Source organism: Mauremys reevesii, linkage group 24 (assembly GCF_016161935.1).
Source record: "Mauremys reevesii isolate NIE-2019 linkage group 24, ASM1616193v1, whole genome shotgun sequence".
NCBI lineage: Eukaryota > Metazoa > Chordata > Testudines > Geoemydidae > Mauremys > Mauremys reevesii.
The window spans coordinates 20,780,502-20,804,943 of record NC_052646.1 but is presented as its reverse complement, the minus strand read 5'-3'; the positions used below and the strand labels follow the sequence as shown (position 1 = coordinate 20,804,943).

The following is a 24,442-nucleotide window of genomic DNA, read 5'->3' as shown; positions in this document are numbered from 1 at the left end:
GCTGGGTCAGAGTTCGAAGGACCCCGACCCCCGGGCTCTGAGAGACCCTGGGGAAGGGATGAGGCTTGGTCCTGTTCTAGCACTCGCCAGCTGGGATCTCAAAGCATCTGAGGAGCCGCTCAGCCCTCGGAGCGAGAGGAGGGTCCCCATCCCCCAGGGGCAAAGGGGCAGAACCAAGAATAGAACCCAGGAGTCCTGGCTCCCAGCCCCACTGCTCCAACCCACCCGACCCCACTTCTCTCCCATAGCTGGGGCTAGAACCCAGGAGTCCTGACTCCCACCCACTGTGACGGGTTCTCTGGGGTGCAACCTGGAACTGGGGTACGGCTGCACCCTCTGGCTTCCCAACCTGGGCTCCCTCTCACACTGTGATGCTGCAACAAGCTACAAACCTCGGGGTTCTGCCCCACCCATCCCAGGAAAGAAGCAGCGGAGAGGTCCTCCAAGCAGGCTGGAGAGGCTGCAGGGGAAGCAGCCAATCAGGGCCCAGGAGGGCCATATAAAAGAAGCTGCAGAGCAGGGCAGTAGTTAGTTTCTGTATGGAGCAGAGAAGAACGGGCTGCAGGCCTGGCTGCCTGGGAGAGCTGCAGGACTCTGGGCAGCTGTCTGCTGGCAGGGACCAGGGGAGCGAGAGGCACAGGAGTGCGGGGGAGGATCTGACTCTGGGACGTGTTCTCCAAGCACACAAGCTTGAGGCCGATACAGTTTCCTTGGGCTGGATTTGAGCAGGGGACACTGTGATTACTTCAATGGAATTGTAAAAACACACGGAGCTTGGACAAGCCGGGTGGGGTTCACCGACTCGCAGGGTAGATGGGGGGGGGCATCGATTTGCATTCGGAACAGTCAATTAAAAGATACAGGAACGTACCCGGGGACTTGGTCTAGAACCCCAAGTATCAGAAATGCATCTACCGTGGACGGGCACATGAAGGCGCCTGCCAGACACCAGCCCCAGCTTCGCCTCCTGCACTCCTCCGCACGCCGGCATTGCCCCAAGGAGGGAGCGTCCCACTGCACAACCAGGACTGTTCCTAGACCCCCCTGCAGAGTGTGTGGTACAGCAGGGGGCAGCAACCTATGGCACTCACGCCAAAGGAAGCACGCGGGATGATTCTGAGTGGCACTCACGCTGCCCGGGCCCCGGCCACCAGTCCCGGGGGCTCTGCTGCCATCCTGGGATCCTACTGCCGGCCCCCTGCCACCCGGGGTCCCATCCGCCAGCCCCGCTCAGCCCACTGCTGGACCCAGGCCCCGGCCACCAGTCCCGGGGGCTCTGCTGCCATCCTGGGGTCCTACTGCCGGCCCCCTGCCACCCGGGGTCCCATCCGCCAGCCCCGCTCAGCCCACTGCTGGCCCCGGGCCCCGGCCACCAGTCCCGGGGGCTCTGCTGCCATCCTGGGGTCCTACTGCCGGCCCCCTGCCACCCGGCGTCCCATCTGCCTGCCCCGCTCAGCTCACTGCTGGTCAGACAGTTTCAAGCACTGCTAGAAGCGATGGACAGTGCTTATAACAACATCCCACTTCACAGCAACATTCGGTGGCTACGTCATGGCAAGGTTTGGCTGCGCTTTGGAAACTGTTTTGATGCAATCGAGGCCTTTTTGTCGGAAAAAGGACAAACCTACCCCGAACTGGATGATGACAAATGGCTGTGTAAGAGACCTCTGGCGCGCCCTCTGCGCGTGGCGTGTGGAAAGAGACCTCTGGCGCGCCCTGTGTGCGTGGCACGTGGAAGGAGACCTCTGGCGCGCCCTCTGCGCGTGGCACGTGGCAGGAGACCTCTGGCGCGCCCTCTGCGCGTGGCGCGTGGCAAGAGACCTCTGGCGCGCCCTGTGCGCGTGGCACGTGGAAAGAGACCTCTGGCGCGCCCTCTGCGCGTGGCGCATGGAAGGAGACCTCTGGCGCGCCCTCTGTACGTGGCGCGTGGCAGGAGACCTCTGGTGCGCCCTCTGCGCGTGGCACGTGGCAGGAGACCTCTGGCGCGCCCTCTGTGCGTGGCGCGTGGCAAGAGACCTCTGGCGCGCCCTGTGCGCGTGGCACGTGGCAGGAGACCTCTGGCGTGCCCTGTGCGCGTGGCACGTGGAAAGAGACCTCTGGCGCGCCCTGTGCGCGTGGCGCATGGAAGGAGACCTCTGGCGCGCCCTCTGTACGTGGCGCGTGGCAGGAGACCTCTGGCGCGCCCTCTGCGCGTGGCGCGTGGCAGGAGACCTCTGGCGCGCCCTCTGCGCGTGGCGTGTGGCAAGAGACCTCTGGCGCGCCCTGTGCACGTGGCGCGTGGCAGGAGACCTCTGGCGCGCCCTCTGCGCGTGGCACGTGGCAGGAGACCTCTGGCGCGCTGCGCGCGTGGCGCGTGGAAGGAGACCTCTGGCGCGCCCTGTGTGCGTGGCGCGAGGAAGGAGACCTCTGGCGCGCCTCTGCGCGCGTGGCACGTGGCAGGAGACCTCTGGCGCGCCTCTGCGCGTGGCACGTGGCAGGAGACCTCTGGCGCGCTCTGCGCGTGGCACGTGGCAGGAGACCTCTGCGCGCCTCTGCGTGGCGGGTGGAAAGAGACCTCTGGCGCGCCCTCGGCCCGTGGCGCGTGGAAGGAGACCTCTGGCGCGCCCTCTGCGCGTGGCACGTGGCAGGAGACCTCTGGCGCGCCCTCTGCGCGTGGCACGTGGCAGGAGACCTCTGGTGCGCCCTCTGCGCGTGGCGGGTGGAAGGAGACCTCTGGCGCGCCCTCTGCGCGTGGCGCGTGGAAAGAGACCTCTGGCGCGCCCTCTGCGCGTGGCGCGTGGAAGGAGACCTCTGGCGCCCTGCGCGTGGCGCGTGGAAGGAGACCTCTGGCGCGCCCTCTGCGCGTGGCACGTGGAAAGATACCTCTGGCGCGCCCTGTGTGCGTGGCGCGTGGCAGGAGACCTCTGGCGCGCCCTCTGCACGTGGCGCGTGGCAGGAGACCTCTGGCGCGCCCTGTGCGCGTGGCGGATGGAAGGAGACCTCTGGCGCGCCCTCTGCGCGTGGCACGAGGAAGGAGACCTCTGGCGCGCCCTCTGCGCGTGGCTCGTGGCAGGAGACCTCTGGCGCGCCCTCTGCGCGTGGCGCGTGGAAGGAGACCTCTGGCGCGCCCTCTGCGCGTGGCGCGTGGAAGGAGACCTCTGGCGCGCCCTCTGCGCGTGGCACGTGGCAGGAGACCTCTGGCGCGCCCTCTGCGCGTGGCGCGTGGAAAGAGACCTCTGGCGCGCCCTGTGCGCGTGGCACGTGGCAGGAGACCTCTGGCGCGCCCTCTGCGCGTGGCGCGTGGCAGGAGACCTCTGGCGCGCCCTCTGCGCGTGGCATGTGGCAGGAGACCTCTGGCGCGCCCTCTGCGCGTGGCATGTGGCAGGAGACCTCTGGCGCGCCCTCTGCGCGTGGCGCGTGGAAGGAGACCTCTGGCGTATCCCAGCGCGTGGCGCGAGGAAGGAGACCTCTGGCGCGCCCAGCGTGGCACGTGGAAGGAGACCTCTGGCGCGCCTGTCGCGTGGCGCGTGGAAGGAGACCTCTGGTGTATCCCAGCGCGTGGCTCGTGGCAGGAGACCTCTGGCGCGCCCTGTGCGCGTGGCACGTGGAAGGAGACCTCTGGCGCGCCCTCTGCGCGTGGCAGGAGACCTCTGGTGCGCCCTCTGCGCGTGGCACGTGGCAGGAGACCTCTGGCGCGCCCTCTGCGCGTGGCGCGTGGAAGGAGACCTCTGGCGCGCCCTCTGCGCGTGGCACGTGGCAGGAGACCTCTGGCGCGCCCTCTGCGCGTGGCAGGTGACCGCTGGTGCGCCCTCTGCGCGTGGCACGTGGCAGGAGACCTCTGGCGCGCCCTCTGCGCGTGGCGCGTGGCAGGAGACCTCTGGCGCGCCCTCTGCGCGTGGCATGTGGCAGGAGACCTCTGGCGCGCCCTCTGCGCGTGGCATGTGGCAGGAGACCTCTGGCGCGCCCTCTGCGCGTGGCGCGTGGAAGGAGACCTCTGGCGTATCCTGTGCGCGTGGCGCGAGGAAGGAGACCTCTGGCGCGCCCTGTGCGCGTGGCACGTGGAAGGAGACCTCTGGCGCGCCCTGTGCGCGTGGCGCGTGGAAGGAGACCTCTGGTGTATCCTGTGCGCGTGGCACGTGGAAGGAGACCTCTGGCGCGCCCTGTGCGCGTGGCACGTGGAAGGAGACCTCTGGCGCGCCCTCTGCGCGTGGCAGGAGACCTCTGGTGCGCCCTCTGCGCGTGGCACGTGGCAGGAGACCTCTGGCGCGCCCTCTGCGCGTGGCGGGTGGAAAGAGACCTCTGGCGCGCCCTCTGCGCGTGGCGTGTGGAAAGAGACCTCTGGCGCGCCCTGTGTGCGTGGCACGTGGAAGGAGACCTCTGGCGCGCCCTCTGCGCGTGGCACGTGGCAGGAGACCTCTGGCGCGCCCTCTGCGCGTGGCGCGTGGAAAGAGACCTCTGGCGCGCCCTGTGCGCGTGGCACGTGGAAAGAGACCTCTGGCGCGCCCTGTGCGCGTGGCGCATGGAAGGAGACCTCTGGCGCGCCCTCTGTACGTGGCGCGTGGCAGGAGACCTCTGGTGCGCCCTCTGCGCGTGGCACGTGGCAGGAGACCTCTGGCGCGCCCTCTGTGCGTGGCGCGTGGCAAGAGACCTCTGGCGCGCCCTGTGCGCGTGGCACGTGGCAGGAGACCTCTGGCGCGCCCTGTGCGCGTGGCACGTGGAAAGAGACCTCTGGCGCGCCCTGTGCGCGTGGCGCATGGAAGGAGACCTCTGGCGCGCCCTCTGTACGTGGCGCGTGGCAGGAGACCTCTGGTGCGCCCTCTGCGCGTGGCGCGTGGCAGGAGACCTCTGGCGCGCCCTGTGCGCGTGGCACGTGGAAAGAGACCTCTGGCGCGCCCTCTGCACGTGGCGTGTGGCAAGAGACCTCTGGCGCGCCCTGTGCACGTGGCGCGTGGCAGGAGACCTCTGGCGCGCCCTGTGCGCATGGCGCGTGGAAAGAGACCTCTGGCGCGCCCTGTGCGCGTGGCGCGTGGAAGGAGACCTCTGGCGCGCCCTCTGCGCGTGGCACGTGGCAGGAGACCTCTGGCGCGCCCTCTGCGCGTGGCACGTGGCAGGAGACCTCTGGTGCGCCCTCTGCGCGTGGCGGGTGGAAGGAGACCTCTGGCGCGCCCTCTGCGCGTGGCGCGTGGAAAGAGACCTCTGGCGCGCCCTCTGCGCGTGGCACGTGGAAGGAGACCTCTGGCGCGCCCTCTGCGCGTGGCGCGTGGAAGGAGACCTCTGGCGCGCCCTCTGCGCGTGGCACGTGGAAAGATACCTCTGGCGCGCCCTGTGCGCGTGGCGCGTGGCAGGAGACCTCTGGCGCGCCCTCTGCACGTGGCGCGTGGCAGGAGACCTCTGGCGCGCCCTCTGCGCGTGGCGCGTGGAAGGAGACCTCTGGCGCGCCCTGTGCGCGTGGCACGTGGAAAGAGACCTCTGGCGCGCCCTCTGCGCGTGGCGCGTGGAAGGAGACCTCTGGCGCGCCCTCTGCGCGTGGCGCGTGGAAGGAGACCTCTGGCGCGCCCTCTGCGCGTGGCACGTGGAAAGAGACCTCTGGCGCGCCCTGTGCGCGTGGCACGTGGAAAGAGACCTCTGGCGCGCCCTCTGTACGTGGCGCGTGGCAGGAGACCTCTGGCGCGCCCTCTGCGCGTGGCGCGTGGCAGGAGACCTCTGGCGCGCCCTCTGCGCGTGGCACGTGGCAGGAGACCTCTGGCGCGCCCTCTGCGCGTGGCGCGTGGAAAGAGACCTCTGGCGCGCCCTGTGCGCGTGGCACGTGGCAGGAGACCTCTGGCGCGCCCTCTGCGCGTGGCGCGTGGCAGGAGACCTCTGGCGCGCCCTCTGCGCGTGGCATGTGGCAGGAGACCTCTGGCGCGCCCTCTGCGCGTGGCATGTGGCAGGAGACCTCTGGCGCGCCCTCTGCGCGTGGCGCGTGGAAGGAGACCTCTGGCGTATCCTGTGCGCGTGGCGCGAGGAAGGAGACCTCTGGCGCGCCCTGTGCGCGTGGCACGTGGAAGGAGACCTCTGGCGCGCCCTGTGCGCGTGGCGCGTGGAAGGAGACCTCTGGCGAAACCTGTGCGCGTGGCACGAGGAAGGAGACCTCTGGCGCGCCCTGCGTGGCACGTGGAAGGAGACCTCTGGCGCGCCCTCGGCGCGTGGCAGGAGACCTCTGGGGCGCCCTCTGCGCGTGGCACGTGGCAGGAGACCTCTGGCGCGCCCTCTGCGCGTGGCGGGTGGAAAGAGACCTCTGGCGCGCCCTCTGCACGTGGCGCGTGGCAGGAGACCTCTGGCGCGCCCTCTGCGCGTGGCGCGTGGAAAGAGACCTCTGGTGCACCCTCTGCGCGTGGCGCGTGGAAAGAGACCTCTGGTGCACCCTCTGCGCGTGGCGCGTGGCAGGAGACCTCTGGCGCGCCCTGTGCGCGTGGCACGTGGCAGGAGACCTCTGGCGCGCCCTGTGCGCGTGGAAGGAGACCTCTGGCGCGCCCTCTGCACGTGGCAGGAGACCTCTGGCGCGCCCTGTGCGCGTGGCGTGAGGAAGGAGACCTCTGGCGTGCCCTGTGCGCGTGGCGTGAGGAAGGAGACCTCTGGCGTGCCCTGTGCGCGTGGCGCGTGGCAGGAGACCTCTGGCGCGCCCTGTGCGCGTGGCACGTGGCAGGAGACCTCTGGCGCGCCCTGTGCGCGTGGAAGGAGACCTCTGGCGCGCCCTCTGCACGTGGCAGGAGACCTCTGGCGCGCCCTGTGCGCGTGGCGTGAGGAAGGAGACCTCTGGCGTGCCCTGTGCGCGTGGCGTGAGGAAGGAGACCTCTGGCGTGCCCTGTGCGCGTGGCACGTGGCAGGAGACCTCTGGCGCGCCCTGTGCGCGTGGCACGTTGGCAGGAGACCTCTGGCGCGCCCTCTGCGCGTGGCGCGTGGCAGGAGACCTCTGGCGCGCCTTCTGCTCCCCGCTTGGGGGTGTCTGCTTCAGGACACTGTGCTCTGGCAGTGCCCACTACCCCAGTCTCACCCCCTTCCGGGGCGGGGTGGTTAACAACAGGCTTTCGGCTTGCACCTGCCTCAGTGGCCAACCGCCCCCCCCCCCCGCCGCACATTTCCCTATGGAACTGTGCAGATATTGAAAATCTTAATTTAAAGATAAACACCATTGGGACTGGAACAGGCAAAACAGTTAAAAGAGGGGAGGTATTAGCAGTTTATTACTGGACCAGCCTGTGATCACCATTGATAATACGCATTTGATTGCTCAAGGGTTTATCCACCTGAATACCACCAGGCTGTCCCTCGTCAACAGCTTGCAAAAGAATGATGTTTCACTGGCAGTTGCTTGCACAGCCTGTGGCAGTGGTTCCCAACCTTTAACAACCTGTCAACCCCTTTCACTAAAATTTCAGGTCTTGTGAACCCCCTCGTAAAAATGAATCTTTCCAGGGATTTTCTCCTTTACCTGCGTATAAATTATCAAAGCCGGGATCTTGGAAATATAACATTTGTTTTTGTGACATGCTTATTACACACTATGTATTATTAATTATTATTTATCATTACAGTATTTTATTACATTATGAAAACGGCAACACTCTTCCAAGATCTCACTTTCGTAGCTTGTATCACTTTGAAGAAGCCTGTTATAAAACAAGGCTCCTATGTTCATCAAGGAGGATCAGATGTGAAACAGCAGGAAGGTATTTAAGAAGCCAACTCAAGAGAGTTCCTCCTTCACCAGCATTCGGGTCTTGAGCAGTCCAGGCAAACAACGCATGTTACAACAAAGCTTAAACTTGTTCTTCATAATAATTTTAAAAACAACAGTAGCCGCGTATTTAATTTTAAAAGCAGCAAAAAATATCAACCTTCAAGACTCCTTATAGGAAATGGAAAGGGAGGTGAAGTCTCCTCAGTGTGGTAGAGATGCTGGCTTTGATCTGCTCAGCTCTTGGAAGTCCAGGGGCTCCGGGCTGCTGGCCCCAGGCTGCCCGGGGTCCCAGGGACAGCTCTGTCTGCCATTAGGGAATTTTCCCCTGAGAACCCCCCGTAACATTTCGCAAACCCCCAGGGGTTCACGAACCCCAGTCTGGGAACCACTGGCCTATGGCAATAGTGTAATCAAAATAGTCCAGCAAAGTTTGTGGCAGTTGCAACTTCAGAATTGGCCATGGATATTAGACCCCGCAGCCATCCTAAAACCAATACAGCAACGAGGCATAAACCACATTGCACCGGTCTTTCTACAATGTGCTAAATTTGACTGGGTTCCAAGATTGGAGCAGGAGGACGGCAGAAGCGTCTCTCTCATGCTGGTTGCAGGAGCCAGTTAAGGTACATTACGCAAATAGCATGGGGACGCTTGTAAACAAGATGTATGTCCAGCATTACCCCACCGAGCGCCTCGTAACTGAAACGGGCTCGGAAATTAGTCAAGCTTGTTGCGTAAAACATAATGACTGGTGGCTGGGTGAGTGCTACGCCACAACTGATATTAACGCCACCAGCAAAGGCTGGGCCCGACTGGCACAAAAGGAACTGGGGAATGAGGCAGGATGAATTCAGGACGTGATCTGTGCTACAGGTTAGCATCAGTTTTCCATCGCTGGCAACGGTTGCCCTGCGAGTGGTGCTGGATTTCGCGTACCTGTTACCAGCATCATCCGAATAGGAGCCCAGGCCTTCTGGCCAACGCGCAGAGGCAGCGCGGTCACTGAAACGATCCTCCCACGGGAACGCTTACGAGACTTACCGGGGAACACTTGCAGTTGGACGTCCACGATTTGGTGGCGAGACCCAAAGAATCCCTAATCCGACAGCGAGTGAATGAAATCGGAAGTGTGCAAAGGGAGGTGGGGACACCTTGGTGAGCAATTCCCGAGGATGTGACTCTACATCCGGCGCTCCGAACCCGGGGTGTGATCCCAGCGGGAATGCAGGCCCTAAGAGTGGTTGTTCCCGGGGGTATGTGCTGTCACATGCTACGCCAAACCGGACAGGCCGAGCTGCAGCGCGGAGTGAAGACGGGGCTGGAAATGCCGATCAGCGCTGCGGTGGCGATGAATCATCATTTTAAGGAGGGAGGTGTTAAAGCACCAGGTTAAGCCCCTTCATATGTCGCATGTAGTAATCAGTTCTCGTCCTCATAGTAATCAGAGCATGTATCCACTTGTTCAGATATTCAGCTTGTCAATGTCGTTTAGGGATCCGCTTTGTCTTAACGAAGCCCCTAGCGGGAGGGAACAAATGCTGGTGAAGGCCGTCTCATGCCATTCTGTAAAGTTAATAATACGCAGGCACCTCGGTCAAGGTCCCGGGTCCACCCTAAGGGACTAAAAACAACTGGAAAATAAAATGCGTCTCCCAGTCGGACGAGGGAATGCGCCGACGAAGGGACCGATGGGGCATGAGTGGATGGATGGTAAAATGAGGCGACCACATAACAGTGTTTAGCCCTCTGGGTTGTCTTCGGTCCAGGCATTGTGCTTTTCCGGGACGATGGGTGAACATCCTCCCCATAAAAAGACAAAAAGTGGGGGGATGTGGTAAGATGAGGCCCTGAGACATAAACCCTTGTACCAGAGGCCCGGTCTGAGGCCTGAACTGAGGCAATGGTCGAGCTTTGCTAACTCGAAGCGAAGCGAAGCTGCGAGCCAGAGGCAGGCCCGGCTCCCTGGAGCTGGCAAGAGGAAGGCTGATGTTGCAATACACATGCCTGACAGATACTAATCACTAGTAAGCGAAACATGTGCCAGGATGGTCCCGGAACCCCCTGGCAGCGCCTTCCACACAGATAACAAGGAACAGGCGGATCCATTTTAACCACAGGGTCGAAAGGATCACTGCACCGTCCCCATTCCACCCCCTTCCCCCAAGTGCCCACCCCTTCTCCAGTCCCCACTCCTCCTCCTCCCTCCGGGAAAGTCCTAAGCGCCGCCAAACAGCTGGTAGTCGGGGGGGGGGGGGGGCAGGACGCGCTGGGAGGGAAGGGGAGGAGCGGGAATGTGGCGCACTTGGGAGGGGGGTGGAGGTGAGGCGGGGGGAGCGTGGCTGCCAACGGGTGCCGAGCACCTGCTAGTTTTTCCTGTGGGTGCTCCAGCCCAAGCACCCACGGGGTCGGCATCTGTGCTCTAAGGAACCAGTTCCTGATCCAGCTGGGGCCGCGAGAGAGGCTGGGAGCAGCTGGGTGTCCCAGAGACCCATGTCCCCACCCAACAGTCGGTGGATCTGAGACGGATGGAAGTGGAGCTGAGATCGAAGGAGGCGGAGGCCCATGAGAGACAGGGCAGGCACGAAGCAGAACAGCAGGAGAGACAGAGGCAGCAGGAACTGGCGATGGCAGAGGGACCCGCTCGGGGCGAGTGGGGATGGACCCCGGGGTGCCAGTTCCGCAGGGAACCTCGACCCTAAATTGCTGCCCCAGGTTAAGGGGGGAGGGAGATAGATGCCCGTCTCGCGGCCTTTGGGAAGACTGGGGTTCTCCAGGATATCAGCTGGGAGGCCCTGTTGGGGGGTGACTGTGTCTCTCTGGGACAGGATCCAGCCCCTGCTCCTGTAACGGCCGAGGATTCGAATTTGAATCCAGGGCACCAACGAGCTGAGACTGAAGCGGTCGGTGAAAATGCAAATGATCCAGCTGGCAGGGGGGAGGAGCTGCAGGGCTCAGGACACCTGCCTGTAACTGCAGCTAGGCCGCCCGTGTGGGGCTCCGGGGGAGCCAGGGGGCCCCGCACCCCAACTCCGCACTCAGACGTGACTCTCAGCCATGTAAACCAGGGGGTTTATTAGCCACCAGGATCACAGCGCAGGACAGAGCTCAGGCTCCGGTAAGGAACGAAGGTCCCGCCGGGTGACGTGTCGCGGTGCAGGCCCCCTGCCTGCGTTGCCACCTCGCGCCGGGACACGCGGGGTCCAACAAAATGCAGACTGGGGGGGTGGGAGGGATCTGGTCCAGTCCCACCCCCCGCTCAAGGCAGGACCCATCCCCAGATTTTTACCCCAGTTCCCCCCCCCAAGGATCGAACTCACAACCCCGGGTTCCGCCCGCCAGCGCTCAAACCCCTGAGCTCTACCCTCCCCCTGCGCCACGTGATCCGCTCTGATGCAACTTCCCCTCTGCGCCACCAGGGGGCGACACGGGCGAGAGGGGAACACCAGGGCAAAGCGCATGCGCACTAACAGGAGCCGCAAGCAGCAGTCGGGGCGCATGCGCCGCGATCGAGCGGGGCCCGGGCGAAAGAGGCGCGAAGGAGGCACGCACGCGCGCCGCGTCTCGGGCTGGATCGGGGGCTGCGCACGCGCGCAATCCCTCGCCGGGCAGCGGCGCCTGCGCAGAGCGGCTCGGAGGACCGAGCGAACATAGAGTGGGCGGCGCAGAGCGGTTCCACTTCCGGGGCCCGCCAGAGTTTTGTTTCCGGGGGCGGGCAGCGGCGGCGCCCGGCGGCGGAGCGCGGGGATGCCGGAGATCGGGATCCGCCATGTGGTGTCCGCGAGCAGCGCTGACCCGGTAGGGGGCAGACCATTCCCGGGGGGGGAGCTGGGAGAGACCATTCGGGGCGGGTGCCGGCGGGCGAGACCATCCCCCATGGGGGGGCGGGAGAGCCCAGTGGGGGAGACCATTCCCTGCGGGGCGGGGCGGGAGAGCCGAGCGGGGGAGACCATTCCCTGCGGGGGGGGGGAGACGGGAGAAACCATTCGGGGCGGGCGGGAGAGACCATTCCCCATGGGGGTGCGGGCGAGACCATTCCCTGCGGGGGGGGCCGGGAGAGCCCATTCCGGGGGTGACGTGCTCTCTCCCCCGCCCCCCCAGACTCACTGCGCCGAGAACCTGCTCAAGGCCGACACCTACCGCAAGTGGAAGGCGGCGCAGGCGGGCGAGAAGCAGCTGTCGGTCATCCTGCAGGTGAGACCCCCCCACACACACCCCGGGGGAGCCGGGACTCCTGGGTTCTCTCCCTGGGGGGGGGGGGCAAGGGGGAGCCAGGACTCCTGGGTTCTCTCCCGGGGAGGGGGGCACGGGGGAGCCAGGACTCCTGGGTTCTCTCCCTTGGGAGGGGGCAAGGGGGAGCCAGGACTCCTGGGTTCTCTCCCGGGAGGGGGCAAGGGGAGCCAGGACTCCTGGGTTCTCTCCCGGGGGCGGGGGCAAGGGAGCCAGGACTCCTGGGTTCTCCCCGGGGCGGGGGCAAGGGGAGCCAGGACTTCTGGGTTCTCTCCCGGCTTGGGGAGGAGGGGTGTAGTGGTTAGAGCAGGAGGGGACGGGGAAGCCAGGACTCCTGGGTTCTCTCCTGGGGGAGGGGAGCCGGGACTCCTGGGTTCTCTCCCCGGGGTGGGGAGGGGAGGGGGGTGTAGTGGTTAGAGCAGGAGGGGGACGGGGGAAGCCAGGACTCCTGGGTTCTCTCCCTGGGGGGAGGGGGACGGGGGGAGCCGGGACTCCTGGGTTCTCCTGGCTTGGGGAGGGGAGGGGGGTGTAGTGGTTAGAGCAGCAGGGGGACGGGGGAAGCCTGGACTCCTGGGTTCCCGCAGTGGGTTGGAAGTGGACCCTGGGTCGGCCCCGCATCCCTGACCCCGGGTTCTCCCCCCTGCTCCCGCGGCAGTTCGAGAAGGAGGAGCGGATCCACAGCATCGACGTGGGCAACGAGGGCTCGGCCTTCGTGGAGGTGCTGGCCGGCAGCTCCGCCTCGCCCAGCGAGCAGGACTACGAGGTGAGGGGGGGGAAGCCGCGCGTGCCGGGCTTTGCGGAGCTCCCACGTCGATGGTTGGGGGCAGAGAGGTGGATCTGGTTCAGTGAACTCTGGGGTGGGGCCCAGCCGAGCGACCCCAGGGGGCTTAACCCCTTGGGACTGAGGCAGCGACAGGATTTGGGGTGGGGGGCTCTCAGGGGCTTACGGAGGCTTCTCTAACCCCGGTGGGTTCCCCCCCACAGGTGCTGCTGGTCACCTCGTCCTTCATGTCGCCCTCGGAGAGCAAAGCCGGCACCAACCTCAACCGGGTCCGGATGTTTGGCCCGGACAAGCTGGTGAAAGCAGCAGCCGAGAAGAAATGGGACCGGGTGAAAATTGTCTGCACCCAGCCCTACACCAAGGTGGGACCCCTCCCGCCCTGGGACCCTGCTCCGCAGTACAGCCTGGTCTGGGGACCCCGGCACACTGGCCGGGGAGGGCGGAAGGGGTTACACATGGGGGAGTGCGTGAGCCGCTGCCAGTGCCCCCGGCTCAAGCCGGGCGGGTGTGACGTTCCCCGGACACAGTCTGGCCTGGGCAGCAGCTGTGTCCCCTTGGTTCTCTTTGACGTTGCTTTGCCTGCAGTCCTGGCCGACTCTCCCAGCCCACAGCTTGTAAAGTCGCCCCGAGCTGAGTGACAGGGATGTTCTCCTAGCCGCTCGTGAGTGACACACAGGGCGGCACCCGCAAATCCTCCGTCCCGGCCTTGTCCCCCAGAAACGTGCGTCTTGTACCACCCTCCTGGCCAGCACGAGCCCCTAGAAATCCCAGCAAAGGAAAGGGATTGTGCCCCCGCCGAGGGGAGGGGCCCAAACCCGCTGCTTTGGGCTGAACCAGCAGAGAAGTTTAACTGCAGAAAGCTCGATTCTAATTCATTACAAGTGATAAGGCATAAAAGTCGGGATGGGTTGCAAAGAAAAATAATTGCAGATAAACACGGAAGCGAATCCCTAATTTACCCAACGGAGTGAAATTAAAAACAAAAGGGATTTTTCTCACCAAAAGCTGGTAGTAGATTTCACAGGCTGGATTTGCTTTCAGCCTGGGACCACCCCACCCCCCACCCCCCTTGGTTCAGTGTCCTTCCAGTGACACTGATGTCATGAGCAGAGAGGTGAGGTAGAAGCTACTGTTTTTCGTTCCTTCACCCCTCTGTCTCCAACTATTACCCCTCACCTTGTGTACGGGACGCTTGAACTGTCTCTGGGGTGAAATGTACATTTCTTATTCATGCCTTCCCCCTGCTGGAGAATGGCTGCCTACGCAGCTGATAGTTCCTTAACATCTGGTGGAGTATTGGTCTGACCTTTGTTGTCTCTGAAAAGCTAGTCTGTGGGCGTTCCCCAGAATCATAAGATGTTTTAGTAACATCATACAGTGAAAGCCCATAGCTGTACACACAGTGTTGTTGCACACATTTTAACAGGACAATGATGTTCAGCGGATTATGAGTTTTCAAATGATACCTCACAAAGCAGACTTTGTACCAAATGTATCGTAACCGTATAAAACTGGTGAACGTGGGGTGCAGGGTGTCTCAGTGGGGGGAGTGAGGTCTAGTGGTTAGACCAGGGGAGAGTGTGTGGCGGGGGCTTGGAGCCAGGACTCCTGGGTTCGCTCCCCAGCACTGGCAATGGGTCACTTTCTTTCTGGCTGATCTCCCCATAGACCCTGGCATATGGGCTGTGCTTTGTGAAGTTCCATTCGCCGCCCGAAAACAACGAAACCCAGTCAAAATCTACCTCCCCGGTGAGTAACAGCTTCGCCGGTGCCCCTCACTCCTGACCCTCAGCCCCTGCCAGCCCAGCCCTGGGCTCCCCTTCCCCCCCACTCAGCTCTGCCGGTGCCCCTCACTCCTGACCCTCAGCCCCTGCCAGCCCAGCCATGGGCTCCCTCCTCCCATCCCCCAGTTCTGCCAGTGCCCCTCACTCCTGACCCTCAGCCCCTGCCAGCCCAGCCCTGGGCTCCCCTTCCCCCCCACTCAGCTCTGCCGGTGCCCCTCACTCCTGACCCTCAGCCCCTGCTAGCCCAGCCACGGGCTCCCTCCTCCCCCAAGCTCTGCTGGTGCCCCTCACTCCTGACCCTCAGCCCCTGCTAGCCCAGCCCTGTGCATCTCTCCGTGCAGAAGGTGACCAAGCTGGGCCACTTTAAGGTGAAGGACGAGGACAGCAGTTCTGCTTCAATGAGGCCCGGGGCCCTGTTCTTCAGCCGAGCTACCAAACCACTTCTCACACCGCCCAGAGGTACCACGAACCCCGGAGGGGTGGGGAGGGGGTGTTGTCTTGTGGGTTAGAATGGGATGGGGGCTGGGAGCCCGGACTCCTGGGTTCTCTGCCTGGCTCTGGGAGGGGAGTGGGGGCTAGTGGTTAGAGCAGGGGGGGCTGGGCGCCAGGGCTCCTGGGTTCTCTGCCCGGCTCTGGGAGGAGGGGAGTGGGGGCTAGTGGTTAGAGCGGGGGGGAGCTGGGCGCCAGGGCTCCTGCGTTCTCTGCCCGGCTCTGGGAGGGGAGTGGGGGCTAGTGGTTACCCAGAGATCCCGGTTTCCGGGGGCTGTCCCCTGCCCAGTTTGCTCTGGCTCCGCGTGCTTTGGCTGCGACGTCTCTTGTCTGCTCTCCCGTGCAGCCCCGCAGACGGAGGAACCGTCCCCCAGCTACGCCGTGGCCACCCTCCAGGCCAGCACACCCGGCACCCCCTCCCCTTCCGCCGCAGAGAAACCCACCGCCAGGACCTCCCCCAGCCGCGCCGCAGCCTCCCCCAAGGTACGGTCCTCGCCCGGGCGCGGCCGCTCCCTCGCACTGGCGGGGGCTGCCGGGACCCGGGGTAAATCCCCATCTGTCTGTTCACCCTGGGAATGAGGCCCCAGTGCTCACCAGGGAGGGGACGCGTCCCCGAGGGGCGCGGGGGATTCTCCGTCCCGGGCAGTTTCTCAGTCCCGACGGGGGTTCCTTGGTGAGATCGGCCCTAGGAGTGATTCGGGAGCCGGTCTCTGGCCCAGGCTGTCAGGAGCAGGCTGACGGGCACGGCTGGCCCTGCTGGCCTGGGAATGTCGTCGTCTATATGAACCCTGGTACCCGGGCCAGATCCCATCGCTGGGGACTGCATTCTGGTACCCACAATCCCCTGCATTGCAGGTTTGCTCGGGTACGGGGTTCTCCTTCGCTTTTTGTCTTAAAGTGGCAGCATCTCAGCACCCAGTGAGGGATCCCTGATAAACAGGCACCATGCCCCACCCCAGAGGTGGCTGCATCTCAGCCCCCGTGAGGGATCCCTGATAAACAGCCCCCCGGAGGTGGCTGCGGTCAGGAATCCAGTGCAGATCGTACCAGATATTTACCTTTCGCTTCTGACCCACTTTTCTTCCCCCTCAGGATCCGGCTCCCACCAAGAGGAAGTTTGAGTTCAGCAAGGAGAACTCGTCCCCCGTCTCTGCTCGGAAACCTGATGCCGAGGCCCCCCCCCCCACGCAGCCGGCCCCCAAGAAGCCCAAAGGTGAGAGGGACTCCTGGGTTCTGTCCCCGGCGCTGGCATGTTACGCAGTGTGGCCGATCCGTGGAGGGGGGCGGATGTGTCACTCATTGGGCAGGGCGTTCCAGCCGGCTCAGGTGTCCCAGTGGGCGGGTGTTATCGCTACCCCCCCATTGTCCTCCCCCAGCCCCAGAGCCGCCCCCCCGCAGGCCGCCAGCCCCCAAGAAGCAGCCGAAGGAGCCGTCGCCGGAGGGGGCGGGGGAGGAGTTTCATCGCCTCCTGCAGGGGACGGTCTTCGTGCTGAGCGGCTTCCAGAACCCCTTCCGCTCCGAGCTGCGGGACAAGGCGCTGGAGATGGGGGCTAAGTACCGGCCCGACTGGACCCCCGACAGCACCCACCTCATGTAGGTACCGCCGGCTCCCCGCCCCCGCCCGGCCGGGACCCCCCGGCAGCACCCGCCTCGTGTAGGTACCGCCGGCTCCCTTCCCCCGCCCGGCCGGGACCCCGGCAGCACCCGCCTCGTGTAGGTACCGCGGCTCCCTTCCCCGCCCGGCCGGGACCCCGGCAGCACCCGCCTCGTAGGTACCGCCTCGCCCCGCCCAGCCGGGACCCCGGCAGCACCCGCCTCGTAGGGACCGGCTCCCTCCCGCCCGGCCGGGACCCCCTCAGCACCCGCCTCGTGTAGGTACCGCGGCTCGCCCCGCCGGCCGGGACCCCGGCAGCACCGCCTCGTGTAGGTACCGGCTCCCGCCCCGCCGGCCGGGACCCCCCGGCAGCACCCGCCTCGTGTAGGGACCGCCGGCACCCCGCCCCCGCCCGGCCAGGAACCCCCCGGCAGCACCCGCCGCGGGTTGGTACCGCCGGCTCCCGCCGCCCGGCCGGGACCCCGGCAGCACCGCCTCGTGTAGGTACCGCGGCTCCCGCCCCGCCCGGCCGGGACCCCGACAGCACCCGCCTCGTGTAGGTACCGCCGGCTCCCGCCCCGCCGGCCGGGACCCCGGCAGCACCCGCCTCGTAGGTACCGCCGGCTCCCCTCCCCCGCCCGGACGGGACCCCCGACAGCACCCGCCTCGTGTAGGTACCGCCGGCTCCCCGCCCCCGCCCGGCCGGGACCCCGGCAGCACCCGCCTCATGTAGGTACCGCCGGCTCCCCGCCCCCGCCCGGCCGGGACCCCCGGCAGCACCCACCTCGTAGGTACCGCTGCCTCCCCGCCCGGCCGGGACCCCTGGCATCACCCGCCTCGTGTAGGTACCGCCGGCTCCTCCCCGCCCGGCCGGGACCCCGACAGCACCCGCCTCGTGTAGGTACCGCGGCTCCCCTCCCGCCCGGACGGGACCCCGACAGCACCGCCTCGTGTGGTACCGCCGGCTCGCCCGCCCGGCCGGGACCCCGGCAGCACCCACCTCGTAGGTACCGCCGGCTCCGCCCGCCCGGACGGGACCCCCGACAGCCCCCGCCTCGTGCAGGTACCGCCGGCTCCCCGCCCCACCCCGCCCGGGACCCCCCCCCCGCAGCACCCGCCTCGTGTAGGTACCGCCGGCTCCCCTCCCCCGCCCGGCCGGGACCCCGGCAGCACCCACCTCATGTAGGTACCGCCGGCTCCCCGCCCCCGCCCGGCCGGGACCCCCCTCAGCACCCGCCTCGTGTAGGTACCGCCGGCTCCCCTCCCCCGCCCGGCCGGGACCCCCCCTGGCAGCACCCGCCTCGTGTAGGTACCGCCGGCTCCCCGCCCCCGCCCGGCCGGGACCCCCGGCAGCACCCGCCTCGTGTAGGTACCGCCGGCTCCCCTCCCCCGCCCGGCCGGGACCCCCCTCAGCACCCGCCTCGTGTAGGTACCGCCGGCTCCCCGCCCCCGCCCGGCCGGGACCCCCGGCAGCACCCGCCTCGTGTAGGTACCGCCTGCTCCCCTCCCCCGCCCGGTCGGGACCCCCGGCAGCACCCGCCTCATGTAGGTACCGCCTGCTCCCCGCCCGGCCGGTACCCCCCAGCCAGCCCGACTGGACCCCCGACAACACCCACCTCGTGGGCCCCGACCTTCTGGCAGTGCAGCCGGTGCTGCCCAGGCTGATTAACCCTGCCTAGCCCTGACCCGCTGGGCACACTCAGACACCAGGAGCAGAGCAGCGTGGGTGCACCTTCCCAGCTGTGTGCTGTGCGCGGAACCCAGGAGTCCTGGCTTCCAGCCCTCCCCCACCCCCGTCTAACCCTTAGACCCCACTCCCCTCCCAGAGCTGGGAAAAGAACCCAGGAGTCCTGCTGCCTCGATCTATCCCTCCTGCCTCCAAACGGCCCTGGGGGGGGGGGTGCTCAGTCCCGCACCCCTGCCCCTCTCTGATCTCCCTTCTGCTTCCCTCCCCCCAGCTGCGCCTTCGCCAACACCCCCAAGTACAGCCAGGTGAAGGGCCGCGGGGGCACCATCGTGCGCAAGGAGTGGGTGCTGGACTGTCACCGGGCCCGGCGGCGCCTGCCCTGCAAACGGTGAGGGGGGGTTGGGGGGGGCCATGCAGGAGCTCTCAGCAATGGCGGAGGCTCGGGGGTTATATGCTGTCAGGGTCAGATGGGGAGCTGGACCGGTGCTGGGGGTCATTGGGGGGCAATCAGTGATGGCTGGAACCCAGGGGGTCCAGTCGTGTTGTGGGGCTCGGGTGGGGGCTGGGGGGGCCGTAGGGGGTTCGGTCGGTTTGGGGGTAACTGAGGGGTGCACCCTGGCAGGTACCTAATGGGCGGCCCGCCCGCCTCAGGCAGCGAGGAAGAAGAGGAGAGCGAGGAAGAGCCGCCCGCCCGGGCCCGCAAGACCCTCTCCCCCCGACAGGTAGGGGGCGTCAGGTGGGGCGGGGGGTGGGGCTGCGAGCCAGGGCTCCTGGGTTCTCTCCCCAGCTCTGGGGGTGGGGTGGGGTCTAGTGGTTAGAGCGGGGGGCTGGGAGCCAGGACTCCTGGGTTCTCTCCCCAGCTCTGGGGGTGGGGTCTAGCGGTTAGAGCGGGGGGCTGGGAGCCAGGACTCCTGGGTTCTCTCCCCAGCTCTGCGGGTGGGAGCCAGGACTCCTGGGTTCTCTCCCCAGCTCTGGGGGTGGGGTGGGGTCTAGCTCCCCAAGCCCCTGCCCCCCACGACACCACCTCACACAGACACCCCCCCCATCGGACCTTTCTCTTGCAGGGAGTCGGGCTGCCCAGCTCCAACCACCAGGGCAAGGCGCCTGCCAGGGCCCAGCCGCCTCGGGGTGAGTCCTCGGGGGAGGAGACAGAGCCCGGCACCTCCTGGGCCCACGCCGGCAACTCGCGGGCCGGGGGGGAGAGCTCCACGGACAGCGGGGAGCCCGCAGGTAGGGAGAGACCCCAGGAGTCCTGGCTCCCTGCCCCGGGAGGTATCCCCCAGTGCCGGGGGGGTGGCTGGGACTGATTTCCCGTCCTGTTCTCCAGGGGCCAGAGACAGTGGGGAGGGCGACTCCGGCGACACGGACGACGAACTGAGGAGGTGGGTACAGCAGAGCGTGGCCACCGGTGAGTTGGGGGCCATGGGGGCTGATCTAGTGAGGGGGCGGGGACAGGAGGGATGGAAAAAGGGTCCCGGGGGAGATTTCCCCCGTTCATTCTGGGGAGGGACTCCTGGGTTCTCTCCCTAGCTCGGGGGAGTGGGGTGTAGTGGTTAGAGCAGGGGGGCTGGGAGCCAGCATTCCTGGGTTCTATCACTGGCTTGGGGAGGGGGGGTGAGGTAGGGCAGAGGAGGGGGAGCTGAGGGGGGGTGTCCGCCTCCCAGCTGACCCACACTCCCTGATGCAGGGTGGAGGAGGAGCACCGCAAGAAGCAGCAAGCGGGTCGGGAGGTGACTCCGGACCCTGACGATGACCCGTACGGCGGCTCCACGGACGAGAACACGGATGTGGAAGAGGAGCCGGATCAGCCCATCCCGGAGCTGCCTGGTATGTGGGGTGGGACATGGGGACTCTGGCTTCCGTCCGGCCCCATGGCGGGAACTGGCTTTCTCTGGGGGCGAGGAGTGGGGCCTGGGGCCCATCTCCGCTAGTGGGTGAGAGTCTGAGTTGAACACATGGAGATTTTAACATCCTGCGGCCGTGAGTCCCACGGGTGAACACGGCACGAATCTGACAGGGAGACGCCCACGCGGGTTTGTAGCGTCCAGCTCCTCACGTTAACCCCTTTCCTGCTCTCCAGATTTCTTTGTGGGCAAACGCTTTTTCCTGTATGGAGATTTCCCGGCCCAGGAACGACGCCTCCTGAATCGCTACATCACGGCGTTCAACGGGTGAGGGGCAGAGCCGTCACGGCAGCTAGGCCCTCCACCCAGATGCGAACCCAGGAGTCCGGGTGAAATTCCACAGGGTGTGGGTTTCGCTCCCGACGTCCCCTTGGTAGTTAAGAAATTACCCTCACTGCTGTCCTAAGCGTGATCTGCTGCTGGGAGGGGGTTAAACAGCCTCCGTGCTGCGTCCCACCCCAGAGACAGCTGCATCTCGTGCCAGACACATGGCATGTTCAGCGAGCAATTCTTTCCTAACCGATGGAAGTAAGGGCTGGGGTAGCAGGGGCTGGGGGTTGGGAGTGAGGCGGGCAGAGCTCGGGGCTGGGGGTCGGGAGTGAGGGCGCGGGCAGAGCTCGGGGGCTGGGGTCGGGAGTGAGGGGCGCGGGTGGAGCTCGGGGCTGGGGTCGGGAGTGAGGGGGCGCGGGCGGAGCTCGGGGGCTGGGGTCGGGAGCCGGGGGCACGGGCGGAGCTCGGGGTCAGGAGCTCGGGGGGGCTGGGGGTCAGGAGCTCGGGGGGGCGCGGGGCTGGGGGTCGGCAGCGGGGGGGGCTGGGGGCGGGAGCAGGAGGTGGTCGGCAGCGGGGGGGGCTGGGGGTCAGGAGCTCGGGGGGCGGCAGCGGGAGGGCTGGGGGCAGGCGGGGGGGGGGGCGTCAGCGGGGGGGTCTCCCTGCCGTTCCGCCCCCAGGGAGCTGCAGGGCTACATGAGCGAGCGGGTGAACTACGTGGTCACGGCCCAGGAGTGGGACGACACCTTCGAGGAGGTGAGAGGGGCCCCCCCCGCCCCCCAGCCCCGAACAGCGCCCCCCATGGGTGAGGTACACGGGGCCTCCCCTGGCGCGGGCAGGGGGCTGCGACACGGAGCCTGTACCCTGTAATGCAGGGCGGAGACTAGAGTCTCTGGAGCCTGGACTCGTGGGTTCGGCCGTGATTGGGTGGGGGTGGGGGCTTGGGGCTCAGAGCAGGGGGCTGGGAGCCAGGACTCCTGGGTTCTCTGGGAGGGGAGTGGGGGCTAGGGGCTCAGAGCAGGGGGCTGGGAGCCAGGACTCCTGGGTTCTCTGGGAGGGGAGTGGGGCTAGGGGCTCAGAGCAGGGGCTGGGAGCCAGGACTCCTGGGTTCTCTGGGAGGGGAGTGGGGGCTAGGGGCTCAGAGCGGGTGGCTGGGAGCCCGGTCTCCTGGGTTCGTTGGGAGGGGCGTGGGGGCTCGGGGCTCAGAGCAGGGGGCTGGGAGCCAGGACTCCTGGGTTCTCTGGGAGGGGAGTGGGGGCTAGGGGCTCAGAGCGGGTGGCTGGGAGCCAGGACTCCTGGGGTCTCTGGGGGGGGGCTAGGGGCTGCTCCGGCTCTGCTCTCACGGCCCTGCCTTCGCCCCCCGCAGGCCCTGAACGACAACGCCAACCTCTCCTTCGTCCGCCCTCGCTGGATCTACACCTGCAGCGAGCGCCAGCGGCTCGTCCCGCACCAGCCGTACGTGGTGGTGCCGCGAGCGTAGGGCGGCGCTCGGGGGTCCCGCGGGGGCGCGGGGGGGCTGGGCGCTCCCCTGTGTACAGACGAGACGCCGGGTGGGGGCGGTTTTCACTGCTCTTGGTCCCTGCCTCGGCCTCCTGTTCGCAGCAACGGCAGGGGCTGAGCTGGGCTGTGCCGGGGCAGGGCCCCCCCGACTGTACCCACCTCCCCCAGCCAGACTCCCTGTTCCCCTCAATATACCCCCCCTCTCCAAGGCACCCTCAGCCCCCCCACCCCCTTTTCCGCCAGCGCCGTCGTTTCCGCCCCTCGGGTTAAGCCGGAATTGATTGTGTGCGGACGCCCCCACGGGGACTTGAACCCGGCTTCTCGCTGGTCGCCTGCCGTTCGAACCGGGGTCTGCAGCCACGTGGGCCCCCCCCCCCTCCCCTTCACCCGTGTGAGTTAAATCCACGCGGCTCCAGCTGGCCGGAGTCTGGGCCTGGGGGTGGGAAGCCTGAGGGGCTGGGTTAGAGGCTAAACTTCGGAGAATTTACCAACCCAAAGGAAATGCGGGAAACCTTCCCTCCCTGCCTTACCGCCCTGGGATCGGTGCGGTCGGGGGCCACCCTGGGATCGGTGCAGCCGGGGATCAGTGCGGCCTGGGGCTCCCCTGGGATCGGTGTGGCCTGGGGCTCCCCTGCAATCAGGGCATCCGGGGGCCGCCCTGGGATCAGTGAGGTCAGGGCTCGGAGCGGCCGGGGTCTCTCCTGGGATCAGGGCATCCGGGGGCTCCCATGGGATTGGTGCAGCTGGGGATCGGTGCGGCCGGGGGCACCCTGGGATCGGTGCGGCCGGGGGCACCTTGGGATCGATGCGGCCGGGGGCCGCCCTGGGATCGGTGCGGCTGGGGGGGTGGGTTCAGGTCTTAGCATTTGCTCTGGGCAAGGAAATCAGGCTGGTGAGTTTCCTTCCCTCTCTCCCTGGTCAGTTTCAGGGTGGTGGGAGGGGCCCCAGGTGAGTGTCTGGTCAGTTTCACACCCGCTCCCTGGTCAGTTTCCCAGTTGCTGTGGGTCTGTCTGGATGGTTTCCCCTCCCTCCCTTTCTCCTGCCCCAGAGCCTGGGGGGCTGTTTGTATTTGGGGGGCAGGGCGGGGGGAAGCTCTTTTATACAGAATTTTCTTTGAGCGAAATAAACCGTTTTCAGGTGAAGCTTGGTTTAAAACCCCCTTGAATGGGGGTGGGTCTGGTCTCTCCTGGCCTGGGCCCCACCCGGAATTCAGGCTACACGTCCTGGGCCCCCTACCTCACGCCGCAGCCGAGGTGTGGCCCTGGGGTGCGCTAGGGGCCCTGCTCTGCCCCCCAGGTTTCTTTGAAAGGAGACCTGCTGCAGCTGAGCCCCCCGGCTCTGTGCCCCCATGAACCCACCTCCCCCAGAGCTGCTTGGGAAAGGTGGCCCTGCTGCCATGGAAGCCGAACACCCCCCCCCCCCCCCGCCTCACTGTATTGAAGCTCCGTCCCCTCGGCTGCCCCATTCTGCACGACCCCCATCTCCAGCTGTGGAGCCATAACCCCTCCGTCCCCCTCTGAGCTCTGGCGGGCGGTGGGGGGGTCTCCGCATGTTCAGCTCTGGCCTGCGCAGGGGAATCCAGCCGGGTGCCCCATGGTGCTGTCCTGACTCAGCCCAGCCATGGGGAGAAGAGATGTGCATGGGGGTCCTGAGCCAGAGCCCAGCTCAGCTGCTTCCCACACCACTGGGGCGCTGTCCTTTGCTGCAGGGCCAGTGTGTCTCTTTCCTAACTAAACCTGCTAACGAGCCCAGGTGTGGCCCCCTTGCGTTGAGCTGACCCCACCGCTGCCAGCGAGTGGCAGAAATGACGCAGTGGGGCTGAGAGAGACCGAGGTGGGACCAGGGACAGAGGCGGGAGGGGCACTGGAGGAGCTTGGGGGGGGGAAGGGAGCCCAGGGCTGGGATAACGGGGGGCTGTTGAGCTGGAGTCTGGAACCTCGGGGAGGGGGTCTGGAGAAGTCTGTGCTCTGGGGGAATTCAGGACTCCCCAGGTGGTGGTGTGTGTATGGGGGGGTCGGCCCCCCCAGCAGAGGGTGGATGGACAGAGAGTTATTCCTGGTTTTTAGATTTACATTGCCAGGGGGCCATCGGTACCAAGGAAATAAAACAAGTGAATTCCCCCCCCCCCCCGGCCTCTCCATGGGGGGTATGCGGGGAGGGTTCCACACGATACACTGGAAGAAGCTTCTATAAATGGGTCGACCAGGGCGGGGGTCTGGGTCCCTCAGAACAAAGGGCCCCTGAGCTTTGCATCCCCAGCCCCACGGGGACGGAAATCCAGGCACTGGGGCTGGTGGGGGTTGATGCTTAGGTGGTGGGCGCTGGAGGGCAGGAGTGTCTCCGTGGTCGGTGTTTGTGCAGCGCCTGGCGCGGGGGGATCCTCAGTCCTACCCTGAGACACCTGATAAGGTCCAGTCATGGGCCGGGGTGAGCGCAATGGGGTCCTGGGCTGGGGCCATAGGGATAACAGGTCAGAAGTGCTGTGCAGGACCCCTTGGTCCTGCATCCCC

At 66.2% G+C, this 24,442-nt stretch overlaps 1 protein-coding gene across 2 annotated transcripts; it reads left to right on the top strand.

Moving 5' to 3' along the window:
- Positions 1 to 11,077: 11,077 nt before the first annotated feature.
- XRCC1 (X-ray repair cross complementing 1) lies at positions 11,078 to 23,074 on the top strand. 2 transcript variants are annotated; one of them, XM_039513610.1, is made up of 17 exons: positions 11,081 to 11,494; positions 11,798 to 11,890; positions 12,582 to 12,689; positions 12,911 to 13,069; positions 14,376 to 14,456; positions 14,833 to 14,950; positions 15,327 to 15,463; positions 16,073 to 16,193; positions 16,357 to 16,573; positions 18,533 to 18,649; positions 18,884 to 18,983; positions 19,326 to 19,491; positions 19,589 to 19,643; positions 19,949 to 20,088; positions 20,342 to 20,432; positions 21,113 to 21,188; positions 21,799 to 23,074. In XM_039513610.1, exons 1-17 carry the CDS (start codon positions 11,444 to 11,446, stop codon positions 21,910 to 21,912), a joined length of 1,944 nt encoding a protein of 647 aa, XP_039369544.1. In that variant the 5' UTR covers positions 11,081 to 11,443; the 3' UTR covers positions 21,913 to 23,074. The 2 variants fall into 2 exon arrangements, 1 of the variants encoding a protein (XP_039369544.1); XR_005591132.1 differs by lacking the exons at positions 21,113 to 21,188; positions 21,799 to 23,074 and having other exon boundaries at positions 11,078 to 11,494; positions 19,589 to 19,669.
- Positions 23,075 to 24,442: the final 1,368 nt, after the last annotated feature.

Coding starts and splice junctions, on each gene's coding strand:
- XRCC1 (XM_039513610.1), top strand. CDS start 11,444: ATGCCGGAGATCGGGATCCGCCATGTGGTGTCCGCGAGCAGCGCTGAC. Junction 13,070..14,375: donor GCACCCAGCCCTACACCAAG/GTGGGACCCCTC, acceptor ATCTCCCCATAG/ACCCTGGCATATGGGCTGTG. Junction 18,984..19,325: donor AGACCCTCTCCCCCCGACAG/GTAGGGGGCGTC, acceptor TTTCTCTTGCAG/GGAGTCGGGCTGCCCAGCTC.